Source organism: Anabrus simplex, chromosome 2 (assembly GCF_040414725.1).
Source record: "Anabrus simplex isolate iqAnaSimp1 chromosome 2, ASM4041472v1, whole genome shotgun sequence".
NCBI lineage: Eukaryota > Metazoa > Arthropoda > Insecta > Orthoptera > Tettigoniidae > Anabrus > Anabrus simplex.
In genome coordinates this window covers 554320012-554344103 of record NC_090266.1, presented here as the reverse complement: position 1 = coordinate 554344103, position 24092 = coordinate 554320012, and the positions used below count along the sequence as shown (strand labels likewise).

The 24092-nt window shown below is 37.9% G+C and overlaps 1 protein-coding gene across 7 annotated transcripts in view; it reads right to left on the bottom strand.

Annotated features, from left to right (window-relative positions):
• Positions 1-24092, bottom strand: part of LOC136864217 (ATP-dependent helicase brm) — a 510653-nt gene that overhangs the window by 429886 nt on the left and 56675 nt on the right. For all 7 annotated transcript variants that reach the window (XM_067140929.2, XM_067140932.2, XM_067140934.2 and 4 more), the window contains exon 3: positions 14784-14945. In XM_067140929.2, coding sequence (XP_066997030.2) covers positions 14784-14945 — 162 coding nt within the window. The remainder of the gene's footprint in view (positions 1-14783; positions 14946-24092) is intronic.

Sequence of the window (24092 nt, the reverse complement as noted above, 5' to 3'; positions counted from 1 at the left end):
GATAAATTGTATTCTGTACAAAAGAAGCAAGTCTGCTTTCACACTGTCTTACCTGCACAGGAATGAAAAGTTGGTGGGTTCAGGTTATCTTATTCGTAAGTCAAAAGTAACAGACATGAAAGTAGCAAGAATGATTGCTTATATAAATAGCTGGGAACAATGGCAGGAGCATACTTGAAATGAGGAAACAAAGGCTGTTAGAAATAAACTTAGTGTATGAAGCTGCAGGTATAAACCAGCTTTGATAGTGGGGACATGCGAGGCAAATGGAGGAGAATATTGTGACAATGAAGGCTGGCAAGAATGCTAGCGAGAGGTAATAATCACAGCACTGAGGTAACACTGTGGACAGGGCCAGCAGCGAGCAAAGCAGTGGTGGCAAATTGCTGTGGCCCACGATGAGGAAGCTCCTAAAGAAGCTGGAAGCTGATTAACAATAGATCAAGCACCCAGAACGATGTGGGAGTAGAAGCTACTAGAATCACCTTCTCGCCTATATAACAGCGCAATTGTGGGAGTGTGGAATTAGTTAGTCTGGAGGCAGTCTAGAGTGAATCAATTGTGGGCTGATTGACGTTATCAAGAAAGACTGCTTTCTTTTTTTTTTTTTTTTTTTTTTTTTTTGCTAGGGGCTTTACGTCGCACCGACACAGATAGGTTTTATGGCGACGATGGGATAGGGAAGGCCTAGGAGTTGGAAGGAAGCGGCCGTGGCCTTAATTAAGGTACAGCCCCAGCATTTGCCTGGTGTGAAAATGGGAAACCACGGAAAACCATTTTCAGGGCTGCCGATAGTGGGAAAATTTATAATGTCCAATAACGGATCATTTATAATGGTATTATAAATTTACTCATTCGGAACAAATATTTCAGATTCCCTATGGGAATCAACATCTATATCATCTGATGGCCAAGCGGGCATCAATTTTTGATAATGAGACAAAGTCTCTCATAGTGCATTGGCACTGCCGTTGGCTACAATTAGCCCATGCCGTGGCCTCCATGATATGCACTAGCCAGCGTCTTGGTAGGTGTGCTAGGTACCAACTGATGAGCCCAGCCTAGCACACGAGGGCGAAACGCTGGCAACCAGGAATGAGTTAGCCGGAAAATTTATAATGTCCAATAACGGACCATTTATATTGGTATTATAAATTTACTCATTAGGAACAAATATTTCAGATTCCCTATGGGAATCAACATCTATATATCAACTGATTTTTCTTTCCAAATACATCAAAATAGCCTATACAGCCAATGCAGACCAACATATCCTTTTATCATTTTCACACACAATTTATCTAATCCTACTGCTTTTCCCACTTTCATTCGACTGCAGTCTCAACTTCTTTCATTGTGATTTTGCTGTTGGATTCTGCCTCCTCACACTCTACCTCTATCATCTCATATTCAACTCTTCCCACATTCAGGAGTTCATCAAAGTAATCCTTCCACAGGGTGAGTTGGCCGTGCGGTTAGGGGCGCGCAGCTGTGAGCTCGCATCCGGGAGATAGTGGGTTCGAACCCCACTGCCGGCAGCCCTGAAAACAATTTTCACACCTTTTCACACCTCAATTAAGGCCATGGCCGCTTCCTTCCCACTCCTAGCCCATTCCTATCCCATCGTCGCTGTAAGACCTGTTTGTTACACGAGATAAAATTCATTCTTGGATCCGTATTGAAAGTATATATATTAAATAACACTAATATGTTTTTATTGTTTACCCATCTATTCAATACAACACAATCTTAGGACTTTTTTTTTTTTGCTAGTTTCTTTACGTCGCACCGACACAGATAGGTCTTATGGCGACGACGGGACAGGAAAGGGCTAGGAGTGGGAAGGAAGCGGCCGTGGCCTTAATTAAGGTACAGCCCCAGCATTTGTCTGGTGTGAAAATGGGAAACCACGGAATACCATTTTCAGGGCTGCCGACAGTGGGGTTCGAACCTACTATCTCCCGAATACTGGATACTGGCCGCACTTAAGCGACTGCAGCTATTGAGCTCAGTAATTAGGACTTTGTCCTTATCAAAATTGTTAACATAAAATTAATACATTGGATGGTACATGTTTCGCTTATCCATAGCAGGCATCATCTGCCATATTTTTACCTTAGGAATAGATCAGGTACCTGATTGGAAATGACATGAATACTATTAAAAAGTAACTATGTCTTGTGAAATGGATTAGAGATCGTTAAACAACTATTACAATAAAATATAGTATACTATTACTTAATAATATTTGTGTTAATATTTTTTTTCTTTTTTCTAGGGGCTTTACGTCGCTCGACACAGATAAGTCTTATGGCGACGATGGGAGAGGAAAGGCCTAGGAGTTGGAAGGAAGCGGCCGTGGCCTTAATTAAGGTACAGCCCCAGCATTTGCCTGGTGTGAAAATGGGAAACCACGGTAAACCATCTTCAGAGCTGCCGATAGTGGGATTCGAACCTACTATCTCCCGGATGCAAGCTCACAGCCGCGCGCCTCAACGTGCACGGCCAACTCGCCCGGTATGTTAATATTTGGGTCTAAAAACATGACAATTATTTGAAAATTATGACATAGGTGGTTGATTCTTGATATTAAAAGATATTACAATAAAGTTAAAAATCGGAAAACACATTCCAATTAATTATCAAATGGCGTGTTGTTAAAAACTGGAGGAAAGTTGAGCATTGGTGATAGTTCTTGGTTCTTGAAGTTGATGAGTATTGATTTTCATTTATATGCTTATAAATTTTGAAGAATTTTCATATGGCGTGGTTCTTTTTAAGATAATATTAGTTAGAATGCTGGTTCCGTAGGCTATGTTGGAGTTTGTGTAGATGTCATTAGGCCATCTTCTTTGATGTAGTATTTGTGGGAAGAGCTTGTGATGGGTGTGGCTATTTGTTGTTGGCCGTGTTGAAGTGAGCGTACTATTCGAAAGGGAACGTTGTTGTAGTAAAAGTCAATCGGCGGGTAGCCAAGTGTGTGATGAAATTCTGTAATTAAAGAGTTATTTTGAAAATTGAATGAAGAACCATAATTGGAATAAGGGGGCTAAATAGTGGAAGTTGAATGAAAAGTGTTGACACTTACCCCTTCGACCGCTGAGATGTTAACTTATGTTGAGAGCTTTAGAGCAACTGGCAGTCGCCGAGCTCTTACTTCACTTTACAAAGGTGAAAAATGAGAGTATCCTCCTAATTCAATACAATAAATATTCCGTCATTAGACGGAGTAAACAAATTCAAACATGATTTCAACCTGTTTGTTATTGTTACTAAACAATATTTTGTAAACTATGAGGTCCACAACCTCACCATGTGCTACTATTGTTCATTTCCGTCTGCATCATTTGTTTTTTTCATTCCTTTGTTTTCTCAGGTTAACACAGCTTTTAGTTTCAATTATTATTTTAAATTAACACCTTTTCACTGAATTTTGTCGCAGTGAGTTGTTTTTTGCTCCGCATATTGATGTAAATATTGTATATTTGTTGCTAATTTTGTTTCCGTCTAGGCTCTCTTTTGTTTGTTTTTTCATTTGCTCCTTCATTATGTTTTTTAGCATTTTTTTCAACTAATATTATGTAAATTATTTCAAATCTCCCCTCATTTTTCACTGAAGATGGCTCAAACGAGCCGAAACATGTTTGAATTTGTTTACTCCGTCTAATGACGGAATATTTATTGTATTGAATTAGAAGGATACTCTCATTTTTCACCTTTGTAATGTGAAAACCGTCAATACGGAATGATTCTAATATCTTGTAATGAGCTCTTACTTTGCGTGTTGTACTTGTGAAGTCTTGGTGGAGGAGGTTGAGCTTGAGAAGGCGTGGCTAAGGGCTTATTCGTTGCGCGTAAGGGGGAGTTGCCAACAGCGGGAGAAGGGGAGGGGACAGTGTGCGTGTTAGATTGGTGGGAGCGTTTACTAATTTGGTGCTAAATATTTTATAAAAATTACTATTCTGAAGGAATGGTTTTTGTAATAGAATTGGAATCTGTTCGTAAAGAGGACTTTTGTTATTTACTACGTCATTTAAGTTTTTGTCTTTGTTAAATTGTTGATCTAGGACGATGTATAAGTTTTCATATTCAGTCATGATCTTACCTTTTTCAATTCTTTTTCAGATTTGTAAATCCCGATCTATGGTAGTAAATTTGTGACCTGTTTCCTTCATGTGGCTACTCATCGCAGAGAACTTATTATGTTTTTGGGCGTTATAATGTTTTGCATATCTAGTCGAGAAACTGCGGCCAGTTTGGCCAACATAAGAAAAATTACATACTGAACATCTGAGTCTATATATACCTGAGCTTGAACACTTATTATCAGTTGAATTGATTGAGTTGTGATTAAAAAATAAGTTTTGATTTGTATTCTGTGTGGTGTAAGCGATTTTTACCTCGTACGGACCACATGTCAATTTCAATTCATCCTTCCTTGTATTTTCCACTTCTGTTCTTTCAAGTATTCCTTCATGATTGAATTGGTCTTTATTCTCCCCTCAGACCATTGGGTTTCCTTTTCATTCTTCTTTGGAATCCTTCCATTCTTAAAACTTTCTTTTTAAAAACTCTCTTTCTATAATTTCCTGTTCTCTTATGTTATTTATTTCTAAATCTTTCTTGACCTCTTGTATCCAGTTCGTTGTTGACTTTTCTCCCAGAAGTACATGAATATCTGTTTTGCCAATCCATTATCAACCATTCTACAGTTGTCCAAAAAATAGTAATCTCCTTTTTCCTATTGTTTCCGTTATATATTCTATGTTCTGGTGTATTTCCTTATTAGTTCTTATTTTCCATTGTTCTGTTCTGCTATTTTATAAATAATGTTGAATTCTTTACTGAGATCTTGTGACAATGGGTAAGCTGAGGAATGTGTCCTTTTTATGAATTCCTGGACGATAAGAGGGTTTTTTTTTTTTTTTTTTTTTTCCTATTGGCTTTACGTCGCACCGACACAGATGGGTCTTATGGCGACGATGGGACAGGAAAGGGCTAGGAGTGTGAAGGAAGCGGCCGTGGCCTTCATTAATGTACAGCCCCAGCATTTGCCTGGTGTGAAAATGGGAAACCACGGAAAACCATCTTCAGGGCTGTCGACAGTGCGGCTCGAACCCACGATCTTCCGAATACTGGATACTGGCCGCACTAAAGCGACTGCAGCTATCGAGCCTGGTGGGAGTTTTTTTTTTTTTTTTTTTTTTTAATAGCATGAATGGTTTAGGTCAATTTTCTGTAAATTTTGTACGATAGTTATTTCTTATCACTGTAAGGTCCAGGAAATTGAGTTTGTGATTGTTTTCGACTTCTAGTGTAAATTTGATATGCAAGTCTATGTCCTTCAATTGATCTAATATTGTGGAACTATTATAAATTTTCTGATACACTGTTGTAATGACCGATGGTGTGGGGGAAAAAATGTGTAACGTCTAATGTATTTTCAAACATTTCTTTTAATTATGTATCTCTTATTTTGTCATTTTATATTGACTGAAGGAGTCCCATATAGAGAACAAAACACGTACCAATAATTATGTTCAATTTGTAAATGTTAATAGTAATAATAATCAGTTTTAAGATATTAGGTATCTGATTAGCACTGAACAAGGTGGAACCAGACATAATTCCTTTCGAGTTTATTATATAATATCACAGAGTTGGAAGAAACTTAAATGTGAAGGCCTACTATATTGAAAACCTATAATATTGGTTAATATTGACCATTGTTTGTTGTGATGTGTTTTGTCTCTTCTGCTGCCACTCATCCCCGATAAATGGGATTACTGCTGTGTCCTGAGTAAAACAGACTGTTTGAGTACTGGCAGGAAGTGGCTGGGGAGTTAGATAACTTTTTATTTTTTATTTTTAGCATGGCATTCCTCTGGTTCATAAATGTTCTTGTAAGTACCATTATGTAACACACAGGTTCATCATAGTATTTGATCCCTATTGTGATGCGCTGCTTTTAATGAGTACTGTGTATAATTAATGGAAAACGGAAGACGATTGTTCACAGCTGATTGCAGTCTGGTCATTTCAGCTCTGGAACTTGGCACTGTTAGAACACCAGCGTAGTACTCTCCATGGAAAATGAGAAATGTCATTTTTCATTTGATCAGGCATTTCATATGATAGTATTGCTTTTAACTGCAACATTCCAGTCAGTTAATGTTAACTTCTGACAAGAATACTGACGTCATTGTAACGACCTATGTCGAGTTAAGTTTAATATTTTGTCTGTAAGGAGAATGGATGGGTGGGTTTTAATGAAACTTGGTATTTCAGTTTAAATAGAAGGTCAAGTAAGATCATAGCAATAAGTTGTCCAAACATTTCACCAAGAGGGAGTTCATGTGCCTCAGAATAGCGGGAACAATGCGATGGGTGGACAAAAATGTAATTATGCACATGCTAAGTAACTGTCCCGTCAACGACGGATACTACAGCTAGCCTGTACATATGTCAGTGAAATTCGTACATTGATTCCTGGTTGCTGATGTCTTGGAGCTGCGGGGAAATGACAAACCAACTTCTATAGATGGTAGTGGCAATAGAGGAAGTCCAGGACTCAAGACTGAAGAAGTAGTGTGTGTTAGGTTAGGGATACACTTAGCAAACAAGTGGCTTCCATTCATAAGGCAGGTTGTGGCCCCTAGTCGTTACCAGCTAGAATGTTTTGTGAAAGTTATGCATGTTTCAATTTGTATAAAGGATATTACCATAAGAAGTAATGTGACCTATGCTGTGTGTCAGCTGATTGGATATGGGGCAGTGTGTCATGAGTCTAGTCTTTTTCGGCATGGCACACGCTTGTCCTTGAGCAAGTCGGCGAGCTGTTTCCAACGTGAAGGGTGAGTTCTAGCTGGCTCGGAAAATAAAAATAGAAATAAAAGTGAAGAGAGAAGAAAATAGCTAGAATATGCGCATGCAGTCGTACTGGATTAAAAGTAAAGGAAAATTTTTAAATATCTTCGATGGCGTGATATGTGTAATTATGAAGATATACAATAGTGAAACTTGACTGGGTGGTGTTAATGATATCACATGTGAATTGTAATAATTAATAATTGAATTTATATTTAGTTTGAATGGTATACTGGCAGAAAATAATGTGAATTTAATTAAAGAAACTGATAATAATTCAGCACATGAATTAACTCGTACTTCCTATGATGAGTGGAGTATTACGTTACTTAAGGCGAGTCATACGCACGCACATTCTCACTTTGCTTCACTTCTCACTTCACTTCACCTTACTTCTAACTGCTGCTTATTTCGTCGCAGAACGTCAGTGGAGACACAGCCATCTACAGGGATAGTGGACGTATTTCCAGCGTGCAGCTCTTACTTAAAATTGTGCCAGCCTACGACTACAGTGTTCAACCAACAGACGTCGAAACGATACAGATAACTAATTAAAGTACGTGTTTTTCTATAACAACTTGCAGGATTGTGCTCAGGATTTTTCCTAATTTATTCTGTACAAGTTTCTGCTAAATCATCTGGACGTGTAAAGTGGAAGAGGACCCCTACAGCATTCATCGTCAGAAGATGGGAGTTTGTGCCAGATACTACACACATTCCATCATGAATTTCTAAGTCAATGGACCGGCGCCAACAGCGGAGAAATACAAGGATTTCAACCCTAGAATGTTCGATTGAGGACCCCAGAGGCTCAACATGAAGACTACAGTACAAGTTAAGTCGACAACATCTTATTTATATCTGTTCTTTGTAACACTTTATTTCTACTCTTATTCTTTCTTTGGAGTGGTCTTATAGTCTGTAGCTGATTTCTTTTTCACGATATTTCATTGATTGTTTCCTAATATGTGAGAGAGGACTTGGAATTTAATTTGTGTACTTGTTCAGATTCCTGACCACATGTTACTGCGCTGAAATGACAGATCAGTTGAAGTTATCCATGAGTTATCGTAACCATCCTTTCTTATTTTGCAAATTCCATTATATTAATGAGATAATCTGTGTTATAGGAATATATTGAGGTAATATTTTTCCAACATTTTTCAATATTTTCATGATATTTGGACTTTTATACGTGCCTCGTGGTAATTATAGCATATCATCAAGGTTATTAATTCCGGATTGAGATTATGGATCTATTAGGAGTACGTGAGCCGTGATATATAATTCTTAATGATTTATTTAGTCATCAGGATGAATTTAATTGGAGTAGGACTTGTTTCTGGATGATAACATGTTCTTACATAATTTTCTGACTACACATTGTGTGATATGTGGTTGTGATGAATATTAGTCGTAATTATACTGTTATTGTATGTGGAATTTATGTGGAATTAGTACATGTGATATGAGTCTTTGATATTGAATTGCCACATGTTAGTGCGACGATATTTCTAATACATGATGTTGATCATGGTAGGAAATAGATAATGATTCGTCGAGATTATACGAGATGTAGTTACTGTGATATCGTCTTCCGATAATGGTAATAATAAGTCTATGTCGATCGTTGTACTCCATAATTCAGCCTTAATATTTTGGAATAAGCTTATCCTGATATAACTCATGGAAGTCATTAATTCACAATTTCTAATGTATGTGATAATCTTACTGAAAGGCGTTAAATTTGGAAAATAGATTCTCAAATAGATATCCTGATAAGATTATAGTTCGATACTAGGTGAGCTCACTTTTTATCCCCAGAATTCGTATTCACGTGGAGACTTCACATTTATAATGACACTTCTAAATGGACTTAATGGAGAGTGATGATTAGAGCCCGGATTTCCATGCACTATCAAATCTCAAAATATACATGCATTCATGCACTATCATATGGCAAAACATGCACAATAAACTGGAAAATATGCACTATCAAAATTCAGTTCCTTTTGAAACATTAACAAAAACTACCCTAATTTCTCCAAATTGTCTTGATTTAAGCTCATCCGTTTATCATTCAGCCAGCACATATTTAAAGCACAGAAAATTATCTTTTTACGTCACGAGAAGTGATAGATGCATAATTCAATGAAGACATTTGGACAAAGTGAGGTCAAATTGTACGTCTTTTGCATTTTCACCACAATACGTCTTTTATAAGCTTGACGAATTCAAAATCAGGATTTGAATGAATTAGTTTGTTCAACTTATCTCTATCTGCGGCAGCTGCTTCTCCATCCGAAGATTGCAGACACATTTGAATGTCCTCAATAAGTGGCAACGATTGCTTGCTCCGATAACACAGACGTGTGACGATTGAGAGTTCCGGATAGGACATTCCAGGATAACAACGGTAGAGGGTTCAATGATAAACCAGAATTTGTAAGCTGCTATCCCAGTAACGCGGCACCACAGAAGTGTGATACAAGGTTTCTTTTGTTCGTCTAACAGACGAAAAATGAGCCATCAATGATTAATGCACAATTTAAGGTTCAATTTATAGCAATGTACAACTGTAAAACTGGGACACCTTATTCCTAAGAATTAGATTTCGACGTGGGGCCTTCCGACTTATGTCATTGTTTACTCAAGCAACAGATAAGAAAGTGTTTGGTTAATTGCATTATACTGTAGGACCTGTACCGTATGTAGGCTACTAACTATGGTTGTCACACATGATGCCAGGAATACATTCTCTCCGTCTCTCAGTAATAGACATACTGTAGCCTACAACGTGAAAAATTGTCCCAAATTCTGCAAACTAACATTCAGAAAATGCACTATGATGCAGGTTAACAATATATATGCGTCAAAGTCAGAATAAAAGTCATATCATGCAATATTAAACATCCAAATATGCTCTATTAAATCCAAAATCTTCCAAATATGTATTATGCATGAATTTTCTCCGAAAAATGCCAAAACATGCAAACATGCACGGAAAAAGAACGGTTATTTGGAATTGTTAAGCCGTAAAACGAATATTTGCAAAGTTTGAGAAGTGTAGCTAGCTTATTTTAAAAAACATGCATTTGCATTGAAATCCGGGCTCTGGTGATGATGTTAATTTGTACATGGACGTGACTTGTAGATATTGTAAATATTTTTAGAAATTTTCCAGTAGTTAGTTGTAGAATTAGTAAGATTTTCTAGTGGTAAGATATTTCTTGTGGATTTCAGGTGTGATGTGTCGACAGAGGGGAAAATCTGTGACACTTTAGTGGCATTTAATAAATTTTTGACAGTATTCCTACATTGATGAATTATTTAGATTTAATGAGTTTTTGAGGAGTAATAATTTCAGTTCCTTATGACGACCACGTAATAATGTTAGATGTTAGTTCTCACAAGGAGATAAGTGGGAAAGTCTTTGAGCATATAAACTCGACGTCTCAAATTAACTTTTACATAATATAAAGCAAATTCAAGATACAGTTAAATGTTAATAAATATTTAATAAATATAACTTCACTAACATTTTTATATGAGAAGAAGTAAACCTGTAAATTTTTAACATTAATTTTTTTTATCTCATACACTTTATTAAAATTTAATGTGTTTTCCAGATTGTTCAAGAAATTTGATACACCACCCTCATTTTTCAAGATTACTGAAATTTCAAATAATTAAATTAATATTACAAACGAAATATGTAAACAAAACTAAAACATCTGTTACAATTGTAGGGCAAAACAAGTCACGTGTACCATCCCATTTGTTAGAATTATTTTTATGTCACCTCAAGAATCAGCAGTAAATTTGCTTAATGTAGCAATTATCAATCAATCAATCAATCAATCAATCAATCAATCAATCAATCAATCAATCAATCAATCAATCAATCAATCAATCAATACTGATCTGCATTTAGGGCAGTCGCCCAGGTGGCAGATTCAATATCTGTTGTTTTCCTAGCCTTTTCCTAAATGATTTCAAAGAAATTGGAAATTTATTGAACATCTACTTTGGTAAGTTATTCCAATCTCTAACTCCCCTTCCTATAAAACATTCCCATAATCATAGATACCAGGATGGCAAAAGTTTATTTTATTTGAATAAAATATGTTATAAGATTCTCTGAACATCAAATATTCTTATTTCCGAACCTCATGTCAAATCCTGCCACTTGTATTTATTCAGTCAGTAATCCTGTCGAAATGAGCACCCATGGGGTGTCTCTTATTCACCGGCAGACCTAGTTATGAGTACAGTAAGTACAGTATAAATCTTTAAAATGATGGGTACGGATATATTGTGTTTGTGAACTTAAGAAATGAGGAAGAAGGAAGTGCAGTTGTGTATTGTGAGTGCTGTTAAAATATTTTGTGGTAAGTGACGAGTGTTAATACCATATTTACGTGAATAATCCCCGCACCCTAATTTTAGGAAGGCTCATTTTGAAAAAAGGGAATGAACTAAAATTCCATAGAAAAAGTAACATAGGTATAAACAAACATTTCATATCACTCCACGAGGTCCACGTGTTCTTTACACAAACATGGACATGTTCATTTACGGATATAGCTGCTTTGCCTGAGATAATAAAAAAACTTTATCACTGCTATAAAATAACCATGCAAATTAGCAAGTACGCCTACTTACGTGACAGGTATTTCATTAATTTGAACTTGCAACAGGCTTGATTCCCTGTGGATTGGAAGATTCGTTGTCTCTTACATCACTAGAACCCTCTCCTAAATTACAAATTCATCACACTCAATGTCTAAAACACTTCTCACATGCAGTCTCTTTTTACTTGGATAGTAACACAACCAGCAATTTTTTTTTGCAATATAAACACTTGAAACAGACACACCGGCGAACTCGGATGTTAGTTTATCGATACAGTAAAACCATGTTACTAAGTGATTTTGAATTAACCGCCAACTCGTAATTCAGAAATGCCAACTCTTGCCACGTCACAAAATATTCTGATACCCACTACTGCATGCAATTAACATTGATTCACAGTTTAAACCTTTCAAATGCCATGGAAAAAAAAAAAAATCTATTTCTAAAAAGTATCCAACAAGGTGCATTAACATTATTCAAATAATACACTTGGATAACTCACTGGCAAACATAAACTCACACAATGAAAGAAAAAAAAAGCAAGACGAGAACAAATTATGCCACAAATGAAGAAACTTTCAACAACATTCTACTGATCACCACACTCCAACCATACCATGCCCAGGGCCTCACAGACCGAATTCGTGCTCTTGACAACATTCCTGTACTAACAACCTATATACCCCCAGACCCACACAAAGACCGCCAACCAGAAGAACTAGCAGTAAGAGAAGAGGAAGACTCACAAGACTTAGAAGACATCGAAGAAGAGGAAGAAACATCAGAGGATGGTCGTATCTACTGTAAATGCGGCTCCCAAACCACTCCCAACACTACTGAGCAGGAAATACAAACTGACCCAACACATTCCCAACCTGAACCTACAAATACCCCTTTATCAGCACTATCCACAACAACATTACAACCACCTCGTCCAATACCCAATGAAACTACTAAGACTGCCCAGAATCAAACCCGTGCCAAACAAAACAACTCTCGCCCACATACTTCACTCATATTCATGTGTTACAAATGCCTACAGCTAAACCATTCAGCAGCAAATTGTCCAAATCAAACCAAATGCAACAGATGTGGTGATCATCACCATCACTCTGTCCGCCCTGTTCCCAAAGATCAACCCAAATGCGCCAACTGTAAAGGCCAACACGCTGCATCATATCCCGGTTGTCCATTCATCAAAAAAGCTATCAAAGCCCACTACATTGCAAGTAAGCGCCTCCGACCTACACATCAATCGCAACAACAAATCCCGTCGCTGTTAGCGTTCAACTTCACTCCTCCTGCCGTACACCAATCAAATTCACAAACCATCCCCACCACTGAATTACTCAAAACCCTTCTCACACTGCTAACCAATTCCACTTAACCCCATCCCCCCCCTCCCCCCAGAAACACTGCATGCCCCAACACCAATTGAAGCATCCCACATCGTTAGCACCCTCCCACCCTCCATGCCAAAGTCTCATACTAACCCATCACCATATTTCAATTGCTCCACTATCGTCTCTCCTTACCCTCCGAAATAATGGAATTTTTACCAAAAACTTACCAAACAGTCTACGCCCAAAAGGGCTCCATGTTAAAATTGAGATAAAGGACCCAATGAGGTCAGGGATCTCACTAAAATCCACCGCTGCCGCTCTTCATTGAGCAGCAGCAGTCGCTCTGCAAGGCTCAGGCTCATTATGCTTGCTCCTGTGTGCAAGTGTTTTATTTTTTGGTTTACTGTACTGTTTGCATTTTTAGATGCCTTTTACTTGCAAGGAAAGTGTCCAATGCCCTTAAAACATCATGGCTTATCAAACTTTTCTCTTTCGCTTCCGTCTGCATTGTAAATACAGTACAGTGACCCCATCTCCTTTAAAATCATAAGTCCGTCTGGGCTCGGCAGTAAAAATAAAATGCAGTTTAATCGGCATTGACAATATTGTTTGGTACATATGAATTGATTATAATTATGAGCCGCACTTTTTTCGCCTACTGTCGGCATCGCCAGTCTTCACGGATTCTGCTTCTCCGCACACTGCCTGCTACGTGATATTGTGGCGTTCCTTAAAACACCGTATACAAAAGAATTTACGATTTCATTCGAACTTAGCAAATGTGAAACACACTACAGACACACCGAAGTGAGAGAAAGTGTGGAAAGCTACCCCTGCACATTCTCGAAGATGCGTTCTATTGTGACGCGGAGAAATTTTGAATTTAAATTACTCTGTAAAATACTGTTATTTTTTAAAATGTAAAGGCAGTTTACAATTAAAAGACTGAATAATTTTCCATTTAAATATGACATATGGGGACAGTTTTATTCCATCTACGGTTACACAAAGCATAACTGTACACCCAACATCAAAAACTAGGTGAGAAAGGAGCATGTTACCAACCTTGACTCAAATAAAACCTGCACCCCAATTTCGTGCCTCAATTTGTTAAATATCAGGGATTATTTGCGTAAATATGGTACTCAGTAAATTTAATAGTTACAATTTATGTTAACTTTTATTAGTGGAATTCAGACCTGGAATGTCACCCTGATTCAATTTCTGCAATGAATAGGAGTCAGGCAAGAGTGAAAAACAAATCTGGTGACTTGTCAGCACATGACCAAAATCCTATGCTATGAAAAATTTTAATTATTCATTTCTGTAAAAATATATTAAAGTGGCACCCTATTTCGTTTCAAGTTTGGTTTCATTCAGATAGGTTCGTATGATTTAATAGTAAAGAGGGAATTATTTGTCTTAGCACAGTAAATTTAAATGTATGGCTTATTTCTTTAATTTACGGCCATCAGGCAGGGAGATTTCCATGGTTTCATAGTAGAAATTACACTGGGAGTAACAAAGATGTTGACTGAAGTGCTGTTCACTCACAAAATAAGAGATGCTCTGAATGAAACTATAACATGGAATTTTCAAAATGAGAAATAGTGAAAATGTTACCAACAGATTTGTAAATGAGCAGATGAGAAGAAATTTCCATGAAATGTTAAATGAAAATGCACGCAGAAATAAAACAATCTGCAACAATCAGAATAAACTGAAATGGCAGAGATGGAAGAGGCATTTAAATGGAAAAAGGAAGGAGGCTGTTTTATGTGATGGTTGACATAATCATAGCCACAGGGACAGTTAAAAGGACCCTAGCTACCACTCCAAAACCTTCAGAAGGGTAATTCAAATGAAATCATCCACACACACACATGCATGACAGATGGATACGGAAACAAATCTAGATATCACTAAGAATATACATACCACTGATTGTGATGCAACTGCGACTTGTGGAGGTTTCTCATCTACCTTCTGTCTGTTTTGAAGAGCCAGCAGCTGAAGATAGCGGTTGTCATTCTGCATTCCTCTCTCTTCCATTGTTTGGATTGCTTTCTGCAGAGCAAGTTGTGTTTCCTGACTATAGCACTGTAAAGAGAAGACAACTTTTGTAATTACTTGTACAATGATCATTATAATAATATCTGTAGAAGTCTGGCTTACTAAGCCCAAGTCAGCAGGTTAAATCCTGGCTCAGCCCGGTAGTATTTGAAGGTGTTCAGACACATCAGCTTTGGTCGGGAGTAGATCTAATTGTCCCTGATACACGCCCAGTGTGATTCAGCTGTAAGAACTTCTGCATGACAAAATTCCGGTACCACTCACAAAATAAGAGATGCTCTGAATGAAACTATAACATGGAATTTTCAAAATGAGAAATAGTGAAAATGTTACAACAAATGTTACTTTAACAAGCTGTTAAGTCATTTTAACATACAGTTTAACAAAATTTGTGATTCATCAATAACTGTTAATGTTAACATATGTTAAACTTCGTGTTAAAGTTAACATCAGCCATTTCCCGTGTTGAATGACTAACATTAGCATTTAGCAACCTGTTCCAAGATGGCTGCTGTGAATCGCCCTTTAGATGCGGAATAGCTCTATTTAGATCTTTTATACAATAATCCTGATCGAAGAAGAGTTCTGCGACGTAATTATTTAGAATATCTGACAGATGCAGAATTTCTTCAAATTTATTTATTTAGCATATGGCTAACACATCACATTACATATAAATACATAATATTTACAGTTTGAAGTATTTACAGGTTCATATTATTTACATAGTCAACACACAAAGGTGAGAGCAGAAAAAAGTCTCTAGGGTTTCCCTGGTAGGCATTGAGAGGACACTGTTCCACAATGTGCCTAACTGCTTGCTTCACAGCACCACAACTGCACGCCACTGAATTAAGTATTCCCCATTTATGGAGGGAGTCGGCACATCTGCCATGGCCAGTGCAAATCCTGTTGATGGTTATCCAGGTCCGTGGAAGATCAAAACCCTCTAGTTTGTTTTTCAGCCATGGTAGATTGTGATATTCTGATGGAGCACTGGATATCCATACTTGCTTCCAGGCCTGAAGCAGATTAAAGATAGTGTCCGCTAGGTTTCTGGCTGTTCTAACAGGTGGGTGTCTAGATTTTAGTCTGTCAATAATCCCGTAGGAGAACATTTTCCCGACAAAGGTGAGATGGTGTGGGATAAAACAGGTAGCCAGAAAGTGGGAGTAGATCTACTTGTCCCTGATACACGCCTAGTGTGATTCAGCTGAGTGTCAATTGATTTGGTGTTGACTGCTGTTCAGCCATATCGATGAGCAGTATTCTGCAGCAGAGTATACAAGCCCAAGAGCTGAAGACCGTAGGGTAGATGCTAATGATCGATCCCCAGGTGGTTCCAAACAGCTTCTGTAAGATGTTGTTCCTTGATCGCAACTTAGCAGCCGTATTCTGAAGATGTTTCCTGAAGGCCAGAGTTCTGTCAAGAGTAATCCCTAGATACTGTGGATATCTGTTGTGGGCAAGACAAGTGTTCTCAAACTGAACCTTCAGTTCACGATTGGACATTTTGTTGCTAAGGTGAAAACATGTAACTTCCCTTTTATTTGGATTCGGTTGTAATCTCCATTTGTGAAAGTACTGTCCCAAGGTGGCAAGTTCAGCTGTCAGTGTTTTCAATGAATTTATCTTTTACTGCCAGAGCTCAATCATCAGCATATCCAAATTTCCTAGAGCTAGCTTCAGGTATATCAGCTATGTACAGGTTGGAAAGCAGAGGAGCTAATACAGAACCTTGAGGAAGACCATTGTTTAGAGTTTTCTCACTGCTAGTGCCATTTCCCAGTATTACACGAAACTTCCTCTTGGTGAGCATGCTGTCAATAAGTTGTGCAATCTTCTTACATGGAAAAACGCGTAGTAGTTTGCAGATAAGTCCTTGTTTCTACACAGTATCATAAGCTGCAGTCAAATCAATAAATGCCACAGAGGTTTTCAGTTGTTTTTGAAAGCCAGCCTCAATAAATGTTGTTAGTGATAAAACCTGATCTGTACAGCTACGTTTTGGTTGGAACCCTGCTTGTTCAACAGGAAAATTATGAAAAATGACGGAACTAATTCTGTTATAGATCAGCCTTTCCAGAAGTTTGTACACTATGCTCAGAAGAGCAATTGGATGGTATTTTTTGGGTTGATCGTTAGATTTTCCTGGTTTTAGGATAGCAATGATCTTTGTCTGTTTCATAAGCCAAGGGATGTCAGAGCAGAATTTAGCAAGCCACATTCTAACATATTTTCCACAGCGTATCAAAAATTCAGGGTGAATGCCATCAAACCCAGGGGCTTTACCTGACTTAAGGCATTTGACATATCTTGTGGAGTGAATGGCTTGAAATAAGTACTCTCTTCTGGACTGGTTGCCCTCAATGTTTTCAGTTCACGTTTTATCCGTGTAGTATGATCCCTATCTTCTGGAGCTTGTGAATTGTTCACAATCTGTGCTGCAACCATATCGGGAGTTATTGGAGAACTAATTCCATCAACCCGACAGCCCCCTCCTACCTTTCTTAGAATGGACCATGCTTTTCGACTTAAGCGTTTGAAGTCAAGGCTTTCAACTGTTTCTGTCCATTTCTGCCTGCGGGCAGTATCCAGACTGTGGAGTAATTCATCTGCTATACATGGGTCACCAGTTGTGAGGAACTCTTGGTAGAGAACATCACTGTTTTCATTCCAACCAGGGATATATTCCTTTCGGTAGCCTCTAGGTATAAACTGTGCTTTTTATAGAACCAATAAATCTCTCGTAGTTGTCTATTACAGGTGGAATCCATCCTAGGCACTTATCAAGGTGTTCAGCAGAGTCAATCCAATTTGCTCTCTGAAAGTTCCAGCGTGGATGAGGAATTGAGGATACTATAGGAACTTTAACTCCAATTTCCACTACAACTGGTCGATGTTGGCTATGGGGAAAAACAGGGAGAACTCTTTGCATGGTTGGTAGAGGTATAGTGTTGTAGTCAGTAGACACACAGCATAAATCAGGATTATACTCTCTCCTCCAAGCAGCTGATCTGAAAGTACAACGATCTTTAGAATCATAAAGAAGATGGAAATTGTGCTCTTCAGCCTACAAAGTCAAAGCATCCCCGTTGGAATCAGTCACAGAATATCACAGAATATCCCCAATTGCTCATGGTGACTCTTAAAATCATCTAGATAGACAGTTGGGTGAGGGTATGGTTGAATGACATGTGCTGGCCATGTGGAAGCAGGAGTTTTATAGATATTGATGACTGTAACATCTATCTTGATTACAATGGAATGGACATCATATCTTGTGCTTGTGAAGATCAGGGAAGCATTCTCTACTGTATTTCATACATATGTTGCACTTCCATAAGCATGATGGAATGTTGCACCTAGAAGTTCATAACCTGGTATTTTACCTCTGGTATGCAATTGGTCTTTATATGCTACGTGAGTTTCCTGTAAAGCAATTACATCAATACCGTTTTCCAGAGATACCGGTAGTCTTGATTAAAACCGACACTTTGATCTGCTTAGTCCTTCTATGTTGATCTGCATTATTTGAATACTTCCTATATTGTTGGTCCTTATAAGGATCGTTTCCCTGAAGTCTTGTCATTGTGTTATATAATAGGAATTAATTGAGGGATGTTCCACCATTCAACACAATATATAATACATAACACTGATTAAGTGAAAACCGGTTTCGATTCCCTTGGAATCATCATCAGTTCACAATAAATAAATAAATAAATAAATAAATAAATAAATAAATAAATAAATAAATAAATAAATAAATAAATAAATAAATAAATAAATAAATAAATCAAAGGATCTTAACAACAATCAACATGAAATCTGCCTCTAAATACATTTCAAATGGTTGACATGGATTATATGACATAAAAACACACATTAAGAATGTTCAAATATTCACAGTTGAATGGTCGATGAAGGATAAAAACACGTATAAAAATTGACGACCTTGTAAAGTGCCAATGTTAAGACAATTTGCAGTTAAAACGACGATTAGCTGAGGAGTTGGGGGAACATGCTTCGTTGTTTTAAAACATCTGCTTTGTTGTTGAAAATGTCGCTGTAATTGTTGCCTCCCATGCTGGTATCTTCATCTTGTTGCAATGTGGGAGATTGCGTGCCTAAGTGATCCTGAGAGCTATGCCGGCGGGAGGATGAGCTCCTGGTAGGGCCACCCAAGCTGGACAGGTCAAAGGTGATAGGCCAGACTAAGAGGGATACCCTGGTCCTCCTGGTTGGGAGTTGATCATGGGGCTAACAACCCTATTTCGAAAAGAAAAAAACCCAACTCGTTACAAAACTCATAGACTGATGATAATGGGAAATGACCCATACAAGGAAATGGAAACAATTATTTTAAAAAATCGACCGGTAAATGCGGTATACATTTTTTCTATGCTTCTCGTCATACCCAGGTGAACCTTCGAGCAGTTCATAAACCAAGAATACAGTAGTGCTCGCATCTTTCAATGTTTGCAGTGCAGTAAAGTTATTATGAATTTTACTTTTGTTCTACACTAACACAGCCGGCCCCGCGGTGCAGGGGTGGCGTGCCTGCCCCTTACCCAGAGGCCCCGGGTTCCCCTCCCAAAGCCAGACCTACCAACATTATTCCGCACACCCCTGCTCCCTCCCCCCCCCCCCAACCCCTTCCACCTCACTCGTACAACACAAGGAGCAGACGCGGAACAACAGGCAGTTACTAAGCAACTTTAGACAACACCAGACAAGCAGTAATTGGAGGGGTAAGTGAAGTTTCCTTAAGTGCTCACTGAACTAGTAATACAACATTCGGCACTCATGCGAATCTTTCTTCTTGTTACAGACATGCCAACAAGCGACTGCCTACTCAACAACTAGTAGCTACATTGTTCATTGAATCATGTCCCTTTAACTACGCTCCATTTTAATTCATTGCTTCAAAGTTTTGATCAATGATGTCAACAGATACATAATCAATCAACACCTTCATCGGTGTCAAATGACAATAAGAGTTTAAACTTCGTTAAGACTAAAGTTCAACCTGTCACATGTTACAATCGACAAGATCTTAGAATTTTATAGACTCTTATCCTCAAAGGATAAAATAAACCTTTAGCCCAATCTCATGTTTTAAACTTCAAATGTCTATGATCTAATCATTAGTTCTTAAGATTGAATCATAAGTCATTCTTCAAGATTTTAGATATATCAAATGTTTGTAAATATTTGAGAACAAACTTATTCTACCATAATTTTAAATGAATGTACTTTTTATCAACTTTACTTACTCCTATTAAGTTCTAGTTAATAAGGCACGCTACCATTAATTTTGCCTTCTATGATATTTAGTCAAATAAGTTTAAGATCATAAAATGTACAAATAGCTTTTAAGTCATTAGTTGTAAACATAAACCAATCTTTGAGATTCTAGACTGGCTGACGATTCTCTATAAGGGAGCGAAGCGTGTCCCATTTATAACTTCATATTAATGGTGAAACTTTTGCATTCCTCATCGTATATTTTCGGTGCTTCACCATCAACGCCGTTGCCAACTACAACATTCTGAACACACTGCTCACAAATCCAGTCAACATTTTCATTAGCTTTTATGTCTCTAGGGCAATTTCCGCACTTATAATGCCACCTTCGATCACATGAATCACACAACATTCCATTTTTCAGTAATCTTTGATATTTTCTGCACTTTTCGTTACATTTTACGATTAATTTACTTGGAGGATAAAACACAAAGTCTTCATTACCGGGTGCCATCTTGAAAAAGTCCAAAACATGTCCATCTGCTGGAAAGATGATGATGATGTTTGTTGTTTAAAGGGGCCTAACAGCTAGATTATCAGCCTTTAATGGTAAGAGGTGAACAAAACGAAAATTAAAACTTCAAAATTTATCCACTGACTAGAATGTAAAACGAAATGATGATGAAAAAATGATAGTGAAACACAATCAATCAGTGGATCCAATTCACAAAGCCTGAATTACTGGGATGATGCATCATTACCTAAAGGGGTCCAAAATCCAGGTCGCCAGTCCCTCATAATGACACTAATCATTGGGAGGTAGAACCACGGTGTTCCTCCCATAATGGTAGTAATCACAGGTAATGCAGACTCATGGTGTTTCTCTAATGGTGGTACTAACCACAGGAAATGTACACCTATCGTATGTCGCACACAATGGCATCACTCGCAGGTAACACAAACCCACAATGTTTCGCACATAAGGGTACTACTACCAAGCAACGCAGACCCATGGTGCTCCGCACATAGTGGGACTAATCACGGGTGCTGGTATTCCCGTAGTGTCCCTCACTAAGTGGAGCTAATCACAGGCAATGTATACGCATGGTGTTGCTCACACAGTGCTACTAATCATAGGCAATTTAGACCCACGGTGTATGACGCATTATGGTAACAACCATAGGTAACACAAACCCATGGTATTCATCATGTAATGGAACTACTCTCAGGTAACGCACACCCATGGTTTTCGCACATGGTGGTACTTACCACGGGTGCCAGCCAAACCCGTGGTTTTTCTCCCATAGTGGTACTAATCACAGACAACGTACACCCATGGTGTTTCTCGTTAAGTTGTACAACTCATAGGTAGCGCAGATCTGTTCTGAACCCTGAGGAACCGACACATTCCAGCACAATTAGAAATAGGAAAGGATTTCCACCTATCAATACTTGTTTATTGTACTTATTATGCTACAGGACTTGTTTCGACCCCTTACATAGGGTCATCTTCAGCTGAACCATACATTCATATCTGTGTGATGAAGCTGTGATTAAGATTATATTGTCTAAGGAATGTCGTATGATAATAAACATTTGGTCACATTGAAATGGGGCATGTCGTAACGTGAACTGGCGTAAATGTCACTGTGTGCAACAACGCAATGTATGTCTAAAATAATATGTTTAAGGTCTTAAAATTAGTTTATAAAATACATCTCTACTTAAAACTAATATATATATAAGATGAATACTATATATATAGGAACACTTCATGCACATGAACATTAGTGTCTTGCATGTTGTTCAATTCATCGGTTAACTTCTGTGTTCAAGTCTTATTTACATAGTTGTACACTTGGTTGCTGTTCCTGGAGTTTAAATGATATGATTTGCTTGTAAAATTGTATGAGTAAAAGATTTTGTCTTCATGTATAAACATAGAATAAAACACTTTCCAATTTTAAAAAGGTGCCAGACGTATGGATAGAATTAGGCTAAAATATGTTCAAGCTCTGCTGTGTGTTGAATCTGTTGCCTTATGTTAAAATCAAATCATGTTGTCCTGTGACGTCCATAAAATTTTAGTGACATTGGGTTCAAAGTAGTGGCTCCTTTCCCATTTGTAGCTGTGCAGTGATATTATATTATCTGTGGAAGATAAGATTGAGCTATGAGTGATATTTATGTTGGAGGAATGTCTACGGGTTGTGTGTGCTAATCTGAATATGTACTTACTGTTGTCGGTGTGCCAGAGTTGTGTTTGATATGCGAGCTTGTTGTGTACTACTTCGTGTTCTTCTTGGGCTCATACAGCTGCTGTGAGGGGAAGGGAAGGAGGGGTAGGGAGAGTTGCTGTTGTGGGGGTGGGGGTGGAGCTGGGTGTGTTGCTTTTGTTTTTCTGTCGCGTGTCGTGTTCTGTTTATTGATTATCTTTGAACCCAACGTCACTCAAATTTTATGGACGTCACAGGACAACATGATTTGATTTTAAAATAAGGCAACAGATTCAACACACAGCAGAGCTGAACATATTTTAGCCTAATTCTATCCATACACCTGGCACCTTTTTAAAATTGGAAAGCGTTTTATTCTATGTATATACATGAAGACAAAATCTTTTACTCATACAATTTTACAAGCAAATCATATCATTTAAACTCCAGGAACAGCAACCAAGTGTATAACTATGTAAATAAGACTTGAACACAAAAGTCAACCGATGAATTGAACAACACGCAAGACACGAACGTTCATGTGCATGAAGTGTTCCTATATACTGTATTCATCTTATATATATATTGCACCCGTCCACCTCCCGAGTCCCAGACTAGCATTAATCTCAGGGGTGTCGGTTCACTGTTTAAGTCAACAAATATGTAAATATAGAGGCCTCAGTGAACACGGGAATGAACGGAGCAAATAAAATTAAAATGGGGAAAGCTCAATTGCAAACATGAATTTAAGGACTCCATGATAGGACTAGGAAGTGATGTTTAAATTGAAAAAGGGCATAACATCTAACTACTATAAAAAGATTATGAGGATGGTTTCCTTTGAAATAATTGCCAGAAGGAGCAGTTTATTGCGCCACCCGGCGCTATTAACTTTGATACAGTTGAATAGAACAAAAAAAGAAAACATTTGGATTTACAACACCTGATATAAACAGGTCACTTGCTTCACCGCAAGTGGTGATAATATGCTGGTAGGTTTATCCTGAAAGAAAATTACAATTTGGGGTATAATTTACGGATCGATCACGTTTGAATCGAACCGTTGTCCAAGGAAAAGCCTTCCTTCTATCGGGAGCCCAAGCATAAACCACGTTTATGGTCAGCTTCTCGATTCAACTTAGATGCAGTACCCCGACTATCTACATTTCTCCAAGGTCGGTACTCGGACTGGGTAATGTCAGAATGAATTTTTAGGAAACTGTTTTGCACTGACAGGTCCTGTCTTAAATATCCAGCTGATGCCATACCACTGAATTAACATTTATATTTTCTTTACACATGATCTAAATTATTATCAAGCGGTCTCAGAAGGTTACTGTCACAAATGAGATAACGAGGTACGGGGGAAATACCGGCTGTTGACCTCTCCTCGCCCCGCAAGAAAAATAAACAAACAAAGTATTACGGTAACTTGCCTCGGACAGAGCCCCACGGTAACGAGATAACAACTGACTATTATATTATTAAAAAACTCGAGCAGAGATATCTTGTCGGCTGTGATTTAATTCACTATTATTAGAATATTCCTGCCTCCACGAAATTAGCGTTATCGAAATTATTATTATTATTATTATGATACTCGACGATTCCTGGCACAGGTACGTTTTATTATGATCGTCATTATTACGGGATGCAAAACACAAGTGTTATTACCGTTATTATTATCATCTCCCTCTTGTGATTATTA